The 20911-nt window shown below is 42.3% G+C and overlaps 1 protein-coding gene across 1 annotated transcript in view; it reads right to left on the bottom strand.

Annotated features, from left to right (window-relative positions):
• The window catches only part of vps36 (vacuolar protein sorting 36 homolog), a 53957-nt gene that overhangs the window by 15644 nt on the left and 17402 nt on the right, over positions 1 to 20911 (bottom strand). The window contains exons 6-9 of the mRNA XM_038818820.1: positions 19247 to 19333; positions 6988 to 7020; positions 4708 to 4785; positions 16 to 150 (exon numbers count right to left, since the gene is read on the bottom strand). Of these exons, the coding sequence (XP_038674748.1) occupies positions 16 to 150; positions 4708 to 4785; positions 6988 to 7020; positions 19247 to 19333 (333 nt within the window). The remainder of the gene's footprint in view (positions 1 to 15; positions 151 to 4707; positions 4786 to 6987; positions 7021 to 19246; positions 19334 to 20911) is intronic.

Raw genomic sequence — 20911 nt, 5'->3', positions numbered from 1 at the left:
AGGAGCATTATTTACCTCCACTGGCGCTTGCAACATTCCTGCCAGCTGCTTCGCCAACTGCATGTGGTAATGTGTTCCGGATCCATGGGTTTCTCTGGTCACTGGATTAGCTATGCCCATGCTCAGCAAATAGGACTTGAAACGAATAGTCTGTGCAACAGGGAGTACATGTCTTTTCATTTCACAGCATGTAGAAAATGCATTAGTTTTATACTGGTGGCTCACATAAAAATGACAAAATCAGTGGTACTTATAGAACATACAGTGCAGAAGGAGGCCATTCGGGCCATCGGGTCTGCAGCAACCTACTTACACCCTCACTTCCACCCTATCCCCGTAACCCAATAACCCCACCTAACCTTTGTGGACACTAAGGGCAATTTAGCATGGCCAATCTACCTAACCTGCACATTTTTGGACTGTGGGAGGATATCAGAGCACCCGGAGGAAACCCACGAAGACACAGGGAGAACTTGCAGACTCCGCACAGTGACCCAGCGGGGAAATCGAACCTGGGACTCTGGCGCTGTAAAGCCACAGTGCTATCCGCTTGTGCTACCGTGCTGCCCAAATGGATAAAGTGGCACAAGTAAATAATGCTCTAACACAATGTTTTAAAGCTGAATGGGTCAAATGTCTTTCTTTCATATTTTGTAAATACTTTTGAAAATATACACTTTTGTAAGAATGTGTGAGTATGGGGTCCAGCTGACACAGTTGAAAACTGAGCTAGTAAACTAAATTAATGAGTACAATTGAGCAAGCACATGGCTTCCCTGTATGTCTGTCTCTATAACCCCAGCTGAACTTGTGAGGATGAATACTGGCTCTGGGCTGCTGTGATTCCGTGCTGTGCTCCCCTTTCTGCCCTGGTTATCTTGCCTCAACCTAATGTCCCACTGTATCCTCATTAAGATTTGGATGTCATCAGATTCCAATTGAATGGGATCTCATTCACTGCTTCAAACTCCAATCATACAGACATCCTGTAAATCAAAAAGAAGTAGTAAGACCAAATCAATGAGATCCAGGGAAGCTAAGCAGCAAAATACAGGCAGTATTCCAACAAGGGGAAAGATAGGGGAGCCAAAGCCAGGGCTCCTTGGATAATGAAGAAAATAGATAATATGAAGAAAGAAAAGGTTCTGAATGTCAGGTGAATTCTTCAAGCGAGCAAAAGGTTGAATGCAATAAGTTGAAAGGGGAAGTGAAGAGAGGAAAAAAGACCGACAGAGAGAGAATGTGAGAATAGAATGGCAGCTAATATAAAAGGGAACCCAAAAATCTACTGGCATGTAAATGGTAAGTGGGTAGTAAGCTTAGAGGCACAGGGCAAGGGTAGAATATTTAATGAGTTGTGTGTATTGGTGTAAGGAAGAGGATGTGAAAACATATTGGTAGAAGCAGAGATGGTGGAGGTAATGGATGGGGAGAAAACTGGTGAACAGGATGTACTGGAAAGGTTAGCTATGCTTAGAGTAGATAAATCGCCCGATCAAAATAGGGAAAAGCCATGCCATCATCTTTCACATTTCACTAGATACGGGAGAAGGTTGGAAAGTGGCAAATGTAACTTGTTCAAAAAAGGGTGCAAGGACATTCTTAATAACTCCAGGTTGGTCAGTTTAATTTCAGTGGTAGGAAGAGTTTTAGAAACAATAAATCAAGAAAAAAATTAATAGGCACTTGGAGAGATTTGGATACATTGAGAAGAACCAGCACAGATTTGTTAAGGCAAATCCTGTTTGACGAAGCAAATTTAATTTTTGATGAACTAGCAAGGAAGATAACGAGGGGCATGAGGTGGATGGTGCTTATATGGATCTTAAGAAAGCATTTGTCAAAGTATACATAAAAGGCTGTTTACTTGGAATTGACTCAAAATTTACTGATGATACTGAACTTGGTAGAATGGAAAACATTGAAAATGATACAGATGAACTACAACATGACAGGCTAGCTGAATGGACTGCCAAATGGCAGAAGGAAGTTAATACAAAGAAGTGTGAGGTGATGGATTTTGGCAGAAGATAATTGGGATAATGTGGACTTAATGGCTCAGTTTTACAGAGTATCCAAGGACAGAGGGACCTAGGGGACCATGTGCATAGAATTTTGAAGGTGTACGACATATTGAGAGAGTAGTTAGCAGTACATATGGTGTTACAACACCCTGGGCTAATACGCTGTCAATCCAGTCACCAGGTTTGTAAATGTAAATACAATTATTGTTTATTTATAACAAGAACTAAAATGAAATATGCAGCAAATACAACTGGTTAACTATTAACCGATACCCAATTCCCACTTTACCTTTTTCCCACCCCTATACACACATCAAGACGCCAAACACAGAGGGGTAGAAAGGGGTAAAAATAAGTAAAAGGAAAACAAGAGTCTTGGTTTCAGATGATGGTTTTCAGCACTTTATTCTTCTTCAAACTTTGCTTTCAGTTTGTGGTTTATATTGTGGCTTCATGCAGGCCTCTGTACTTTCAGAAATACAGCACACTTTCAGACGAGAGATAGCAGGTTCTGGTCTTTGTTTGCAGCCCATAATGGTTTCCTAGATTCATCGAGGCTCTCTGCCAGTTCAGAAATACAGCTCTCAAAGCTTTTCTGGAGGAAAATGGAGGGGGCAACATAGCAAGAATTTTCCGTGCTGCCAGGACCAAACTGGGAGTCCTTGGGACTCTGTAAAGCTTTCACTGGAATGAGCAGCACGGTAGCACAAGTGGATAGCACTGTGGCTTCACAGCGCCAGGGTCCCAGGTTCGATTCCCCGCTGGATCACTGTCTGTGCGGAGTCTGCACTGGGTTTCCTCCGAGTGCTCCGGTTTCCTCCCACAGTCCAAAGACATGCAGATTAGATGGATTCGCCATGATAAATTGCCCTTGGTGACCAAAAAGGTTAAAATGATTAACCAAAAAGGTTAAGAGGGGTTATTGGGTTACAGGGATAGGGTGGAAGTGATGGCTTAAGTGGGTTGGTACAAACTTGATGGGCCGAATGGCTTCCTTCTGCACTGTATGTTCTATGATCCAATCACCACCCGTTACCAGGCAGAATGGAGCCTTTTGAGCCAATTAATTGGCCACCAGCTAATCAATCAAACTGAGTTCACCCCATCTCTCCCTCTGGTGCCGACAAGTCTGCAGCTTCTGTTTAAACCTGCACAGACTAGCAAAGTGATCTCTCCTGTAACTTCTGGATTCTTCTGCTTGAATTAAAGATACAGGTTGCTTGCCTTAAAGAGACATGTCCATTGATCATCCATGGATCAAAATAATAACAGCAAAATTAAAAAAAGGGAATAAGGGTATAAACAGGAAGGACCCTTACAATAGGATTTTGTGCTTCATAAGAGATATAGAATACAAAAGCAAGGTTATTCTAAACCCTTATAAAGCTCTGATTAAGCCACAAATAGAGTATCTAATTCTAGTCACCACACTTTAGAAGGATGTGAGAGACCTTGCGAGGGTGCAGAGGAGATTTACCAGAATTGTTACAGGAATGGGGAAATTTTAAATACAAATTTAAGTTGGAGAATCTGGGAATGTTCTCCTTGGAGCAGAAGGTGGGACATTTGATAGTAAAGGATTATGACCAATTTGGATAAAGTAGACAAATAAATCTAAAGTTTTGGTGGGTGCAGAGGGTTTACGACAGGAATTGTGAGGAACAACCTTTTTTTCCCCACAGCCAGAAGTAATGACCCAGGACCCGTTGCCTACAAGGGTGGTGGAAGCAGAGACAATCAATGATTTCAAAAGGAAATTAGAGGGGCACTCGAGGGAAATCAACTTGCTGCACCATGGAGACAGAATGGAGAAACGGGATTAAGGGTATTGCTCTACAGAGAGAGTTGGATGGATTCAATGGCTTCTTTCTGTGCTGTTATCACTATGACATTTGTACAAAACAAATACAACATTCAATTACTCTCAAAAGTTAAAGTCAGGTCTTGTTTTAGCATGTGAAAAATGAAATGAAAGGAAAATTGCTTGTTGTCACAAGTAGGCTTCAAATGAAGTTACTGTGAAAAGCCCCTAGTCGCTGCATTCCGGCGTCTGTTTAAGGAGGCTGGTACGGGAGGTGAGGTGCTGTTAAAGTTGTCATACTCATTGTTATACTAAAGTTGTTATACTAGTTCAAATAGTTAACATGTTATTACTGAATCTAAGCATGAAAGACATGATAAACAGAGGTTGATAATAAAATCTGACTGCCTTTAGAGAGAAATATAGTTCTGCCCTCCTATTCCATGCATCAGTTTGTTTCCCCTTGCACCTTTGTTGACTGAGTAGATTATATCATCAAAAGAAGCAGTCGTGATGACTCCTTGATTGGGCCACTGGACTGGCAATTCAAGCAAAGTTTCGCTAATGTTTTACCCAAACATATCTAACATGCAATATTTGATATGAATGTCCCAGTTGTTTGCTTGAACACTAATAACCTCGTGATACATTTTAAAGAGCAAGGACTATTCCCGGGTGTCTTAGCCAACATTCCTCCTTTTTCTATTGCTGTTTGTAGGATCTTTGAGTGTACAATATGGTTTCCATATCTGCCTACATAATAGCGGTCGTCTGTCAAGAGACTGATGATATTCTTGAGCAACATGACAGGTTCGATCAAAGTATTCTGTATTTCTTTGCAGTCAACTAAAACTTTGAAAGTTTGCAAGGCATATTTCTTACCTCGTCCTCTGAAATATCACCTTGCTTGTCTTTGATTTTATTTGCTATTAATTTTGACAAATCAACCATCTCTTTGGCCTAAAGAAAACAAAAGCATAGTTTGATTACTTAGTCAATTCAGAATATATTCATCAGCAAAAAGTTTGACCTTAAAATATTCACCACCATGCATGAGCAGTGACAGGGGTTATACTAGGTGATCATTTGGCCTTATTTTAATGACCATTAACAAGTTTTTGTTTTAAACTAGCCATCAACAATTACCAGCTTGGTCAATTGCAGGCAACTGGACTCTGCAGAATCCTCACAGGGGGTCCAGGACAAGAAAAGCACATTTGAAAATGTTGAAGAGCTGTTTTCCTAACCAGAGGCTGACCTCTCTGGATGATTAGGGTCAGCGGAATGATGGGAAGAAAGGGCCTTGGAAAGGAACTTGGAGTGGGTGCTGGAGTATGTTGGGGGGGGGGGGGGGGGGGGGGGGGGTCCAACATGAGCCTTGAAGTGAGAGAGAGGGAGCCAGTGTGTATGTGAGAGAGAGAGGGGGCAAGTGTGTGTGAGAGAAGGGATGAATGTGCATAAAAGAGGGAATATGTGAAAGAGAGAGAGGGTGTGTGCATGTGTGTGTGAGGCAGAGAGGGAGACGTGCGTGTTCGTGTGTGAAAGAGGGAGATGTGCTGCGTGTTGGAGTAAGAGGAAAACATGTGTTAGAAACAGGGAGATGTGTGTGAGTGCGTGCATGCTGCATGTAAAAAAGGGAGGCGTGTGTGTGCTGGAGTGAGAGAGTCGTGCGTGTTGGAGAGGGAGACGCGTCTGAGAATGAGGGGGGGAGAGAGAGAGAGAGAGAGAGAGAGTGAGTGTGAAAGAGAGAGATGCGTTGTGTGTTGGAGTGAGAGGGAGAAGTATGTGGGTTAGAAATAGAGGGAGGTGCGTGTGCGCATGTGGAACAGGGAGATGAGTGTGTGTTGGAGTCAGAGGGAGTCGTGCATGTGTGTGCGAGCAAGAGAGAAGTGAGTATGTCCAATATGAGTATCAACTAAAGAACAAAGAACAATACAGCGCAGGAAGAGGCCCTTCGGCCCTTCAAACCTGTACCGGTCATGATACCACCCTTGGCCAAAACTCTCAGAACTTCCTAATGCCATATCATAGATACATAGAAGATAGGAGCAGGAGACCTTTTGGCCCTTTGAGCCTGCTCCGCCATTCATCACGATCATGACTGATCATCCAACTCAATAGCCTAATCCTGCTTTCTCCCCATAGCCTTTGATCCCATTCTCCCCAAGTGCTATATTCAGCCGCCTCTTGAATATATTCAAAGTTTTAGCATCAACTACTTCCTGTGGTAATGAATTCCACAGGCTCACCACTCTTTGTATGAAGAAGTGTCTCCTTATCTCTTTCCAAAATGGTTTACCCTGAATCCTCAGGCTGTGACCCCTGGTTCTGGACACACCTATCATTGGTAACATCTTCTCTGCATCTACCCTGTCTAGTCCTGTTAGAATTTTATAAGTCTCTATGAGATCCCCCCTCATTCTTCTGAACTCCAGCGAGAACAATCCCAACCTAGTCAATTTCTGCTCACATGACAGTTCGCCGTCCCTGGAATCAGTCTGGTAAACATTCGCTGCAATCCCTCGAGAGCAAGAACATCCTTCCTCAGAGAAGGAGACCAAAACTGCACACAATACTCCACATGTGGCCTCACCAAGGCAATGTACAATTGCAGCAACAGATCCCTGCTTCTATACCGAAAACCTCTTGCAATGAAGACCAAAATACCATTAGCCTTCTTTACCACCTGCTGCACCTGCACGTTTAGTATCCTTCATGGGTATCCCTCTATACCCATCCTATCCATGTATTTGTCGAGATGCCTTTTGAACGCCATTAATGCATCTAGATGCCTTTTGAACACTGTTAATGTATCTAAACTTTCAAACATCATTCCTCCTGTTAACAAAAGGTAAGACTTAAATATTTTTAGAATAAGATAACTTTTTAGACTACCCACTCTTGAAATGGGTACTACTTCCAGGGAGTAATGTTCAGTGGTCTAGAGTGGGTGACTTGCCCACAGCTTATGTGAGGGGGCCTGCAACTGGCAAACGTATTTGTGAGTGTATGCCTCTTCCTAATTCTAATGTGCGTTTAGATATAACTTTGCTTTCATTTATCACTGATCAGCTTATTCCTCAAAGTCAAATTCCAGTTATTTTCAGGTAATGTATAAACTCACTAGACGGCGAGTAGGAAGTGTTGGATTAGGAAACTTACCTTTTTCATTAGTTTACTGAGGTCTTCAAAAGCCTGGAAATCAAAGAGGAAAAATCAAACTTACGATTAAAATTCTGCTTACAGCAATCATAACTATAAAAGCAAATTACTATTTGAAACATGTACTGAAGTAAGTATCCTGTTGAAAAGCAGTAACCCCCCTAAGCAAATGCTTCTAAATCTCTATTTTGTCATGGTTAATTGTTCTAAACTTAATTAGTTGTTCTAAACTTATGGCAGTTAAAATGCTAACATCGAGCTAAGAGAATATTTAATCAGGTATCTGAAACAGGTCGGAGGAAATAGTATTGAAAATGTCCGATGCTCACTCAGGTCAAACCACACCTCGAGTACTGTTAGTAGTTCTGGCTACTGAGAAACAATGCAGGCATTCAAATGCTTGACCCTGTGGAGATAGGCCTCCAGGCTGAAGCAGGCATTAATATTCTGTGTTAGAAACAAAGACGGGAAAGATTGGGTTTTTCAGGTGGGGAAAATGGCATCTTGGCAGTGATTATACAGATGTGAGTCACATTAAAGATCCCTTTGATGTCAAAAACTCCTGGAGTGAAGCAGAGGTGGAAGCACTACTGACTAAGCCACCCATGTGCCAAATGACAGCAGCACTGATAGTGCCTTAATACCACACTGGAGTGTCACTAGATTTCCTTTGTTTTGGAAGTGGGATTTAAACTCACAAGCTTCTAACTCAGAGGCAGCAAGATTGCTACCAACGGAGCCACAGCTGGCAATGGCACAATATAGTGGCATGAGAACCCAAGCAGGCAGATAGGGCCTTGGTTTAATGCCTCATCTGAAAGTCAGCATCCCTGATAGTGCAGTGCTTCCTCAGCATTGGGTTTTGTACGCAAACCCCGGAGTGGGGCTTGAAACCTGAATCTTCTGATTCAGAGGTGAGTGTGCTATCAACGGAGCCACCGTGGGCAATGAAACGGCTACCCGAGCCAGTACAGGAGGCTCTGACGGGCGTCAATTTGGAATTTTGTTTAAATTAAATTATGGAAGTCGGGCTATGGGGCACAGGTTTCATTGCTATCAGGGGGGGGGGGGGGGGGTCTTTATATTGCGTGATCAATACCTGAAATGGATATTTGGGCAGAGTGATGGAGCCAAAATCCTTTGACTCAATTCAGAAACAACTGGATGTTATAATAGGGGGAAATCAGGGTTATTCTGGATGGATAAATTAAAACAGATCAAATGAAATCCCCCATTTGAAAGCATCATCTGTTCATGTGCTCAAGTGAAATCTGGACGCAAGGCACCTGCTTAACCAACTTCACTGTATCAAAAGGGGAAGATTTTGGGACTAAAATTACTTCTGATGTGCTTGATATTTAGAAATTTGAAAATTAAGGCAATGCAGGTGCAAAAAAACAAAATTATAAAATTTAAAGGTGAATGTCAAGTGAATCACCAAGAAATCAATTAGGGAATTCAGAAGAAACCTCTTTACCAGGGAATGGCACAAGTGCGGATTAAAGTTGAGGCAAAAATTTGAGATGGATTTAGAGACTAGTTAGTGTATGAGGAAAAAGGCAACAGAGGATGATGCTGATAGACTTGAATGAGGAAGGATGGAAGGAGCTCAAGTGGAGCGAAAAGACCACCCCTGGCCCGTTGGGCCGAATGGCCCATTTCTTGCTCTTTGTGAATTTCTTGCAGGCTTATGTACAGCAACTAGCCAAATGGAAAATATTGACATTTTCAATCACATTGTGAAATGTTTTCCATCAATGTAGTTTTGTTTGACATTTAACACCGAGTAAGCAAAAGCCAAAGCATACGCACAATATTTGGGTGGAAAATGTGTCTTTCATTACACTCCCTCAAAGGAAGGACAATTTACAATTGCTTGGTCCATAGTAGCAACAGCTAATATTCACAAACATGGTGTAAAAATAAACATAAAACACCTTCAAATCAGAAGGAAATTTGGCAACGATGAAATACAACGTTTGTAAGTGTGCAGTTTCTCAATAAGGAAAACCAATAGCAACACTATTAAACAAACAACAGATCCCATTTGGAATTAGGAAAAAAACAACCATTTACACCTTTCCACAGAAACAAGAAGCTTGCTCTCTCACATTTTAGACAAAATTCTTCACAAAGTATTACTACCTCTACTACTGCCACACGAGAAACCTTTGCATCCAATCAAGTATTTTTTTTTTGAAGTGTGGTCATTAATGGAAATGCAGCAGCCAATTTGTATACCACAAGCTCCTACCAACAGTGATAAGATGATTGACCAGATAATCTGTTTTAGTGATACTGGTTCAGGGATTCATGTTAGCCAAAAAACTGAAACTGCTCCGCTTCAAATAATGTCCATGGGGTCTTTGACATCGAACCAAGAGGGCAGCCAGGACTAAGGCTAAACATGTCATCTGAAAGTCAGCGACTCTGACAGTGTAGCACTCCTCCTGTATTGCACTGAAATGCCAGCTTCAATTATGTGCTCAAGTCTCCTAAGTAGGTATTTAAACTCACGACCCACTGATTCAGAGGGTAGAGAGTGCTACCACTGACTCCTTAAGAAAATTGGCCTCGTGGTTTATGCAGGTTCAGGAAATCTTAAATAAGAACAGAAAATGCTGAAAAAAAAACAGCAGGCCTGGCAGCATCTGTGGTGAGAGAAACAGAGCTAATGTCTAGAGTCTGTATGACTCTTCCTCAGAGCAGTTTTGCCAGCATTTTCTGTTTCTATTTGTCCTCACAATGAAAGAAAGGAACACTAATGGAGATAATTTTGTTGTCCATTTGTGTCAGACAGTGAATGTCCACCCAAGAAAAAGCTCAGAAGATTTTCAACCATAGTTTTGTTGTACATCGAGGAATGAGAGTTCTCCTGGTTCCACAAAAATTGTTGGCTACTGTGGAATCAACTCCTCCCACCCTGGTCCGCACTGCCAACACTATTCATAGAATAATTTCAAAGGGGAGGCCATTAGGTCTGCAGTTTCTGTGCTAGCTCTCTGCAAGAACAATTCAGCCAGTTCACTTCTCCTCCAGTTTTTCTTCAGGTGTTTATCCGATCCCCTTTCAAAAGCCATGATTGATCTGTCTTCACCATGCTCTCAGGCAGCATATTCCAGATTCTATTCACACATCGTGTAAATGAGTTTTTCCTCATGACACTATTATTTATTTTGTTAATGACCTTAAATCAATTACTTCTAGCCCTAGCACTCGAACATTTCAATATTGGGGATAGTTTTTCTTGGTCTACTGAGCGGTCTTAACCCCTCATGACCTTTAACACCTCCATCAAATCGTGCCCCGACCTCCTCCTCTCTGGGAACAACCACATTTTCTCCAGTCTACGCACCTAACTGGAGTCCCAAGTCCTTGGAGCTGTTCTCATATATCTTTCCAGCATTCTCTCTAAAGCCTTCACAGCATTCCTTAAGCACAGTGCCCAGAATTGGACACAATACTCTAACCGAGGTAAAAGCAATGTGTTATACATGTTCATCAAAACTTTCTTGCTTTTATTTACTTCTTTCGATTTATAAAGCTCGGAATCCCAAAGGCCTTTTCAACCACTTTCTCAACCTGTCACCTTCAAGGATTTGTGCACATATATTCCGAGGTCCCTCCATTTCTGTGCCTCTTTAGAATAGTGTCTGTCATGATTCAGTTGAGGCACTCTTGCCTCATTCTCGTCAGAAGGTTGTGAGTTAAAGTCCCACTCCAGGGCTTCAGCTCAAAAATCAATGCTGCGCACCTAGTGCAGTACATAGGGAGTGCCGCACTTTCAGATGTGCCGTCCTTCGCTAAGAGCTTAAACAGAGGCTCTGACTGCTCCCTCATGTGGACATGAAATATTAAAGAGCAGGGGAGTTAGTCCCACTGTCAACTGGAATCACTAAAAGCAGACTATCTGGTCATCATCACACCGGTTTGTGGGATCTTACAGTGCACTACCTGGTTGCTACGTTTCCAACATTGTAACAATTGCTGCACTTGAAAAGTGCTTCACTGGCTGCAAAGCACTCTGGGACAAATGGGTCATGAAATGTGCTGTATTAATACAAGTCTTTCTCTACCTTTTTATTTTATATGCCTCTCCTCATTCTTGCTGCCAAAACATACCACAGCACAATTCTCTACATTAAATTTATCTGTCTCTTGACTGTCCATTCCGGCAGTCTGTTTATTTCCTCTTGAAGTCCAGCATGACCCTCCTCACATTTGACAACACCTCCATGTTTTGTATTATCTGCACAGTTAAAATTGCCCTGTATACTCCAGTCTAAGTCATTAATGTATATCAAGAAAAACAGCAGAGGTAGTACCAACCCCTAGGGAACTCTACTATATTACCTTCCTCCAGTCCATGGAAGCAACCATTCACCACTATTCTGCTTCTTGTCACTCAGCTAACTTCATATTAATGTGGCCACTATCCTCTTTTATCACTGAATCTCTTCCCACATGCAAGGCAGGCGAATGGCCTCTTCCAGGTGTAAATAGCTTCAACCTTGCTGGCAAACAATTATATGGCACTTTATCAGATGCCTTTGGCAGTCCATGCACACCGCATCAATCCCATTACACTCACCAAACTGCTCTGTTATCTCACCTGGTTTAGTACAGGATCAGGTTGATTTCCTGTTTCCCAAACCTGGCAAGCTCCAGTGAGACACCAATTTAGCACCCACAGCATTCAAATGACCTGCATGTTATTGGCAGAAGTTAGGGCAGCACGGTGGTACAGTAGTTAGCACTGCTGCCGCACGGTGCGGAGGTCCCAGGTTCGATCCCAGCTCTGGATCACTGTCCGTGTGGAGTTTGCACATACCCACAACCCAAAGATGTGCAGGGTAGATGGATTGGCCACACTAAGTGGCCCCTTAATTGGAAAAAATGAATTGGGAACTCTAAATTTTTAAAAAAAAAGTTATTGGTGGAAGTGAAAAATCTCCAATACATGCGCTCCCAATTCCCCATCCCAAGATACTGGCTAGCAAAAGATTTTCTCCAATCATTGGGTAATATTGCATCTCTCACTTTAAAAATGAATATAGTTTTGAACGCCTACACAGTGCTAGGTATTGCCTGGATGTCTGAATTTGGACTGCAGAAAATTATACATTGAACCAAGCGAGAAATCAAAGAAGCCTCATATTTTACTGGTAATATAATGGATTTGTGAAATAAACACTCCACGGTAGTACAGCGGGTAGCACAGTTGCGTCACAGCTCCAGGGTCCCAGGTTCAATTCCCGGTTTGGGTCTGTACAGAGTCTGCATGTACTCCCCGTGTCTGCGTGGGTTTCCTCTGGGTGCTCTGGTTTCATCCCACAGTCCAAAGATGTGGTTAGGTGGATTGGCCATGCTAAATTGCCCTTAGTGTCCAAAATGGTTAGGTGGGGTTACTGGGTTCCGGGGTAAGGGTGAAGACATGGGCTTAAGTAGAGTGCTCCTTCCAAGAGCCGGTGCAGATTCAATGGGACGAATGGCCTCCTTCTGCACTGCAAATTCTATGATCTCTGTGATACTAATGTTACTAGGGAATTTATTTTTCATGACAAAGTCAGAAATACAGAAAACAAGTGTATTTTTGCCACTTGCCTTTGAACAAGGTGATAGGAACACAAGAACAGGAGTGTAGGCCATTCATCAAGTCACGCCTGCTCCACCATTCAATACTATTGTGGCTGATCAAACACTTCAACATCTTTTACCCCCACTATCCCCATAATCCTTTATGTTATTGCTACTCAATATCTGCCTTAAACATACTCAACGACAGAGCTTCCACAGCCCTCTGGGACAAAGAATTCCAAAGATTCACAACCTTTTGTGGAAAGAAATCTCTCCTCACCTCGGTCCTAAATGCTTTCCCCCTTATTTTGCAATTGTGCCCCCTGGTTCTCGACTCCCCAACCAAGGGAAGCATCTCACCTGCATCTACTCTGTCTATTCCTTTAAGTATTTTGTAGCAATCAATGAGATCTCATTCTTTGAAACTCTAGAGGATACAAGCCCAGTTTGCCCCATCTCTCTCCGTAACACAGTCCTGCCATTCCTGTAACTAGTCTGGCGAACCTTTGTTGCATTTCCTCTATGTCAATAATATCCTTTCTGAGGTAAGGGGACCAAAGCTGCACACAGTACTCCAGGTGCCATCTAACCAAGCTCCGAAACAATTGAAACAGCACCTCACTACTCCTGTACTCACATCCCCTTGCGATAAAGGCTAACATTCCATTAGCCTTCCTAATGGTTGCTGCACCTGCATGCTGGCCTTCAGTGACTTCTGGACATCCCCTTTGTACATCTATACTTTCTCATTTCTTACTATTTAGGGAATACTCTGCACATCTGTTCTTCTACCACAGTGGATTACTTAACATTTTTCCACATTATATTCCATCTGCTAGGTTTTTGCCCAAATCTTTCCAAATCCTCCTGTAGCCACTTTACATCTTCCTCACAACACGCATTCCGGCCTAGCCTTGTATCCTCTGCGAACTTGAAATATTACATTTGGTCTCCACATCCAAATCATTGATATATATTGTGAACAGCTGGGGCCCAAGAACTGATCCTTGCAGTACCCATAGCCTCCCAACACAAGAATGACCCGTTTATTCCTGTTCTGTTTTCTGCCTGTTAACCAATCCTTAAATCATGCCAATATATTGCCCACTATCCTATATGATTTTCTGTGGGGGACTTTATCAAAGGTCTTCTGAAAATCCGAATATACTATGTCCTTCAACTTCTTTGTCAATTCTGTTAATATCATCCTCAGAAAACTTCAGCAAGTTAAGTTAATCAAACTTCATCAAACATGCTTTCCCATTCGTTAATCCATGCTGACTATGCCCAGTTAGATCACAATGGTCCAAGTGTCCATTTATCACATCCACCTGGCAAACCTGTGGCAGAGTCTGCAGATCCAGGATTGGGCTATTCAGCCACCGTAGAACCCACCTCCCCAGAGTGGAAGCAAGTCATCCTCGACGCTGAGGGACTGCCCAAGAAGAAATTTATCACCTCCTTTATATTGTGCAAAGGTTAACAGGGGACGAGCGGCACTTGCAGGTTGCTGATGTGCTTCAGCGTTCTCCGGCACGGTGGCACAGTGGTTAGCACTGCTGCCACACAGCACCGAGAATCTTGGCCTGGCCTTGGGTGAATGAGTGTGTGGAGTCTGCACATTCACCCCGTGTCTGTGTGGGTTTCCTCCAGGTGCTCCTGTTTCCTCCCACAGTCCAAAGATGTGGTTAGGTGGATTGACCATGCTAAATTGCCCCTTAGTGTTCAGGTTAGATGGGGTTATTTGGATTGGGAAGAGGAGTGAACCTAGGCAGGGAGCTCTTTCAGAGGGTCATTGCAGACACGATGGGCCGAATGGCCTCCTTCTGCACTGTAGGGATTCTATGACTCCAAGTTCTCCTGAAGCTTCATGCGTAAATGCTGAAAGGTGACATGAGTAAAATATCAAAGTAATACATTGCTGAATATGAAGCTTCCTGAATCTGAATCTTCCTGGGTTAACGACTATATCCTTGTTAATCTTAGGTCCTCTCTCACAGTTGGATTCAGTAGCCCCCTCGTAGCCAGTTTCTGAAGCGCTCAGCAGCAATCATTACATAACCAAAAACAAATGAAGAGGGCACTCAGTAGTGCGCATACCTCCACCTCGCTGTGTTAACACAACATTACTACAATTCTGCGGCTATTCCTCGTGGCTTTATCCTGTCTGGTTGAAACAAATAAATCTTTTTAATAAGAGGTTTGTTTCACTGAGGGGGCTTCAGTCAGGTCAGTCCACATCCAACAATCTGCTCAGGAAACTCGAAGAAAGATAAGATCATCCTCCTTGGGGACTTCACTGCCAGGGTTGGAATGGACTCTCAACTTGGAATGGACACCCAACTCTGGAATGTAATCAAATGCACAGAACACCAGCTTGTCATCACTAACACACTGTCCTGCCATAAAGATAATTTCAAGACTTCCTGGAGACATCCACGATCAAAGCGTTGGCTCATGATCGACTTTGTCATCGTCCGATCCAGAGACCAAAAGGGCGCCCTCATCACCAAAGTAATAACCAGTGGAGATGACTGCTGGACTGACCACCAGTTCATCCGCTCCTCTACGTCCACCAATCTCCACCAGAAGCAGTGGAAGATGGAGAAACAGCCCAGAGAAAAGATCAATGTTAAGCGGCTTCAACTCGAACTCAGTATGTGGATGACATCGCCATTTCCACTCTCCCAGAAGATAATCTCCAAGCCATGCTCGACACCTTCGTGGAAGCATACCAAAGAATCATGTCAGCCTCAACCTCAAGAAGACTCAAGTCCTTTACCAATATGTCCCAGGACAAGATCCGATCTTTCTCTCCATCAAGATCAACAGAGAAATCTTACCAAATGTGGAACATTTCCCCGAGCTGGGGAGCCACCTCTCATCGAAGGCTGACATCGATGTGGAAATCCAACATCATACCCAATCTGAGTGCAACTCCTTAGGACGCCCAAGGATGAGAGTCCTTGATGACCGCAACAATCGTGTTGACACCAAGATCCTGGCAGTCATCCTTCCAACTCTTCTACAAGGCTTTTCACAGTAACTTCATTGAAGCCTACTCGTGACAATAAGCGATTTTCATTTCATTTCATTTTTCATTTCACATGGCTCAGAAACTTGGCCACCTCAAGGCCCTGGAGAGGTACAATCAATGGTGTCTGAGACAAATTCTCCACATCAGTTGGGAGGACATCTGTGCCCTTGAAAGAGCCAAGAGCACCAGCATCGAGGCCATGATCATCCAAAACTAATTCCGTTAGGCTGGCCGTGTGCTTTGGATGTCAGTGTCCCGACTGCTAAAGCAAATTTTCTTTCCAAACTCAAGGAAAGCTCCCAAACAAGAGGAGGACAAAGGACGTGCTTCAAAGACACACTGCAGGCTTATCTCAAGAAATGCAACTTGGACGTCAACACCTGGGAAACCCTTGCTCAGAAGACTTACTTGGAAGGACCACCTGATTGAAAGGACACAATTTTTCGAGGACACTCAACAGCACAGAAAAGGAGCCTGAGAAAGGAATACCTGCGATCTACAGTCCAAGGATCAATTAACCTCCCAGAAACACCGGCCAAGTGTGCGGTCAAAGGTCCGGCTCTTCAGCCACACAAGAACCCACAGAACCCATGACCAGTTATATGGATAATCATACTCGTCAGCGAGTGATTACTAAAGAAGATTAGAATCACCTATTTCTGACAGAGGTAAGCCTTGTTGGAATATGTTTCAAATGTAACTTTCAATGTAACAAATGTATAATGGAGCTCGCTGAAATAATTAATTAAATGTGAGCGGTTCAAATTTTGGGAAGCGGGGGTTCAAAATTACTGTCCTGTTTACCTGAAAGTTTGGCACACGGTTACCTTAGAAGGGTTAAGGACACTTACCTGTTGTCTTGAGGTCAAGTACAGAATGTAGTCAATATCTTGGAAAGCAGGGGAGAATTTATACACATGACTTCAATTTTAAAATCAGATTTCAAACATATGGTAACTCAGCAGGGTGATAGAATTGCAAAGTTTGGCTGTGCTTCAATGTGCTTTTACAGAAAATGCAAGTGACATCAAATACATGGTGCTCCTGCCACTGGCTACATGCAAGAATATAACCTCTCCACTGGACCTTGCTGTGAGAGGAACTGAGTCCCGTTATCTTTTCAGTCCTGAGAACTCCTGTCAAATTCAAGAGCCAGTGGCAAATTGAAAAGATTGGTGCAGAGAGCTTTGTAAAGCATATCCCTGCTGTAAAATGTAATGCAAAATCACCGTTAAACTCTTGTACTGCAGAGAAAACGCAACTGGAGGATCTATGTGAACCCAGCCTTTGGGAATTCATCACATCTATTCTAGCAGTGCAAGTAAGCATTTAACTTTTTTTTTAAAAATCTGACTGTATTTACTGAAGGCAATGTAAAATTTCAACTTTTAAACTGCAAGGTACAAATTCTAACAATGCATAGAAGTCAAATTGTGTGAACCAAGTACTCCTGGTTACTTATACTTGAAAAATAATCAGTACTTAGTCTTGGGGCAGCACAGTAGCACAGTTAGCACTGTTGCTTCACAGCGCCAGGGTCCTGGGTTCGATTCCCGGATTGGGTCACTGTCTGTGAGGAGTCTGTGCGTTATCCCCGTGTCTGCATAGGTTTCTTCCGGGCGCTCCGGTTTCCTCCCATAAGTCCCGAAAGACGTGCTTATTAGGTGAATTGGACATTCTGAATTCTCCCTCAGTGTACCCAAACAGGCGACGGAGTGTGACGAATAGGGGATTTTCACAGTAACTTAATTGCAGTGTTAATGTAAGCCTACTTGTGTCGCTAATAAAACATAGATTATTTTTATATTACCTGACAGTTAAAAATATATACCCATGGTCAAAAGCCATAACATTTTCCTTATTTATAAGTGGTATTGCTAAACATACCTATTTCTGAATCCATATTATGTTCCTGAGTGCAAACATTGTGATTTAAAATAACGTGAATGAAAATACTAAAAATTCTTCCAGATAAAAAACTGACGAGCCCTATGGAAAGTTCCAGCAAGACTGCTTAAAAAAAAACACACAGAGTAGAATAATCTACTTAGCATTGTTTCTCCAATGATGGAATTGTTCAGAGAGGCTCTGGGAACAAAAGGGAATGGGCACACACCTAACAGGAACTTCCTGTGATAAACAGAATTGAACTGCAGGATTCTTATCGGGGACAAACAGCTACGACAGGAAACCTCTATTAGAACCTGGGGTCTCTAACTATGACACAATTCATCCGTAAAATTAAAATCGTTTGTCATAGCCAACGAACTTGAAAATAAATTCAGAAAACAGTACGTTTTTTTTACAGTGGAGCTTTGCTTGTTTTCTTTTGACGAGGGCAGCGGGAGAAATTGTACTTTAACCCAATATAGAAAAATATTTGTCAACTTATTTGGCTGAATACACTGCCTTGGTTTCAGCACTGCATGAGTTATATACACCCCAGAAACAGAAATGAATTTACAGCACTTTAAAATCAGAATGTTTCCAGTGAGAGGATTAAACCAGATTTCCTTTTGTTCAAATTCAATCACAGAACCATGGAGTTAGTTTTCAATGTTCGAATGTACGCTCTTCATTGTAATCTGACTTTCCTGCTGGTTTATGTAACCAAAGACCAGGATGTTAAGATTTACCAGGCTCCCTAACCATGACAATAAAAACAAATGTTACATTACTGGTGTGTGATAAATACATTTTGTAAATAAATTATAGAAGTGTAGCAATCTGATACCAATGTCTAACTGTAAAGGTTTCTACAATGTCCTTCAACCCATTTGTAAAGATTTTGACTTCAGATTCACTTGGCCTTCAGAGTTCCTCTGCAGACGTATAGTCTGTTCCCACTGACCATCATAACCACCGAGCAAGAGTTAGTTCCTGGTACACTTGCCACTCCTTTGAGATGTCTCAACTATGAGAAATTCCACAGCCTTCATTCCATGCATATTGAGAACAAGTAAGGTGACCCCTTGAGGTCACCAAAGTGATTTATAGCAGTTAGCATTGCTGTCCTGACACTCGTCAACTGCTCTGCCAACATGAGCCAAAGATTCACCTCGATTGTTGACGTAATATTGGGAAAGTTTGCCTAGATGATAGGTACAGTGTTTGTACTGAGTTCTGTAATATGGTTTCAGGAACCAGAGTTTATATTTCCATAAAACGTTTGAAATCACATTCTTCGCAAATCTTTGTACATTTCTTAAAGACAACCTTAAAAGTGCAGCAAATACCTTCTTTGAAATGCATGACGTCACTGTCAGGTTGCATTAGTGTCATTATGAAAATATCCAGAACAAGCTGATACACGAGGGATGGAAACATCTGTACCTTCATTTTACTGTTTTCAGTTCTACACTAGGGCATCACATAGCACACAAAACAGGGAAGCACAAACTAAATTTGCAACAAATTTATCTTAGTTTATACTTTTATAATATTCAGAAAACAAAACTAACACTAAAAAAATGTGGACTCATATAAATAACATTTCCTTCCTAAATATTAGACATGTAAGCTGGCTTTTCAGGATGAAACAATCTCAGGGAGATCTGTTTTGACACAGAATTCACACCAGCATTTGACAGGAAATGGCTTCAGCGGATCCAGACGGATGGCTGGCCTTGAACGTTTACAACTTACTTCAGTGATGTTTTTGTCGGTCTCCTTTCTTTTTTCCTCCAGCTTCCTTTCAATACCCACAATTCCAGCAGCCCTCACTCTTCCTGCCTGCAAAAATAGGAAACTTTTATTAGTTTCACACCAAAAGTGCTCCACATTCTATTCAAGTTTTTGTTCTCTTGCAAAATGCAGATACTTCCCCACCACACAAGATTGTTAAAAGCTCCCACAGGAAGTGAACTTAGAAAGGAACTCAGTTATTTTTATTAACAGCGTTCAAGACATCGGTGTCGTTTTCCCGTCACCTTTTTAAGGTGATCATCTTCATCTCTGCTACACACTCTCCCTTCACTGGGAGGGATGTCAGGGCACCTGCTTTTCAGCATCCAGCAATGCTTCTCGTGTCCGTGACTCTACGCGGCTTTTTCTTGCCCAAGAAAGTACAAAACCTATGCTGCGCTATTTCTATCATTGGCATGATTGAAATCAAGGGCTGATTCTACGTAGGAAATTTCAGGGTTGGCTTATTTCCATGTGATTCCATGGAATAAAGTTATATGGCACAGAAAGAGGCCAATTGGCCCCTCGTGCCTATGCCCAATGACTGAATCAATTACCAATTAATCCCATTCCCCCACATTTTCCTCAAAGCTTTCTAACTATTTTCTCCTTTTTGAAGTATGCACCTGTTACTTGTGACAGGTTAAGCCTGCATTATTCTGTTGCTGAAGTGAAACTTTGTGCCTTTGATGCCATAAAGTATTTGTGGAGAGTTATGAGGTTGGTTAATGATAGGAGTTAAATTGGATTGGTGGAATAAGGGAAAGGGGTTAAAGGGAGGGTGAGAGCTCTTTGCTTACATGGAGGGTAAATTCTGCCATCCTGCCCGAGTCATGAAATATTCTCTTAATACTTTAAATGTGGTCAACAGTATTTGCAATAAATAATACATATTCTATGTTTACGTATTTACATTGTGTATTTATTGTATGTTCTATGTTTTCATGTATGGAACGATCTGCCTGCACTGTACGCAAAACAACACTTTTCACTGTTACCTCAGTACATGAGACAATAAATCCAAAACTAAATCTAAAATATATATTAAAACAGTGGGGAGCAGTGGTTAGCACTGCTGCCTCACAGAGCCAGCAACCTGGGTTCACTTCCGACCTCGGGTGACTGTGGGGAGTTTGCACGTTCCCTATGTGTCTGGGAGCTCCGGGTGCTCCGGTTTCCTACCACAGTCCGAAGATGTGCAAGTTTAGGTGAATTGGCCATGCTAAATTGCCCCTTCGTGTCCAAAAGGTGAGGTGAGGTTACTGGGATTGGGATGGGTGTGGGCTGAGACAGGGTGCTCTGTCGGAGGGTTGGTGCAGACTTGATGGGCCGAATGACCTCCATCTGCACTGTAGGGATTCTATGAATATTCATGTACAAATGTTTAGACATAAAATAAATTACAATATGTCAATTAATAAATTACATAAGCCAATTAATGTCAATTGTGTTCTAAAATCTTTAGGTCCATTTTCTTACGGATTTAAGAGCATTAATTATTGTAGTTCTTTCCCCCGTTCCACATACACCTGAAAATCGAGGTGAGAGTGGTGGGAATGTAGGTGGGCCAGTGCTTTCACATTTCTGAAAACTAATAAACCAAGGCCTGAATGATAGGACAAAGGT

Source organism: Scyliorhinus canicula, chromosome 14, assembly GCF_902713615.1.
Source record: "Scyliorhinus canicula chromosome 14, sScyCan1.1, whole genome shotgun sequence".
Classification (NCBI taxonomy): Eukaryota; Metazoa; Chordata; class Chondrichthyes; order Carcharhiniformes; family Scyliorhinidae; genus Scyliorhinus; species Scyliorhinus canicula.
The sequence above is the reverse complement of the archived record's forward strand: the minus strand, read 5'-3'. Positions and strand labels throughout refer to the sequence as shown.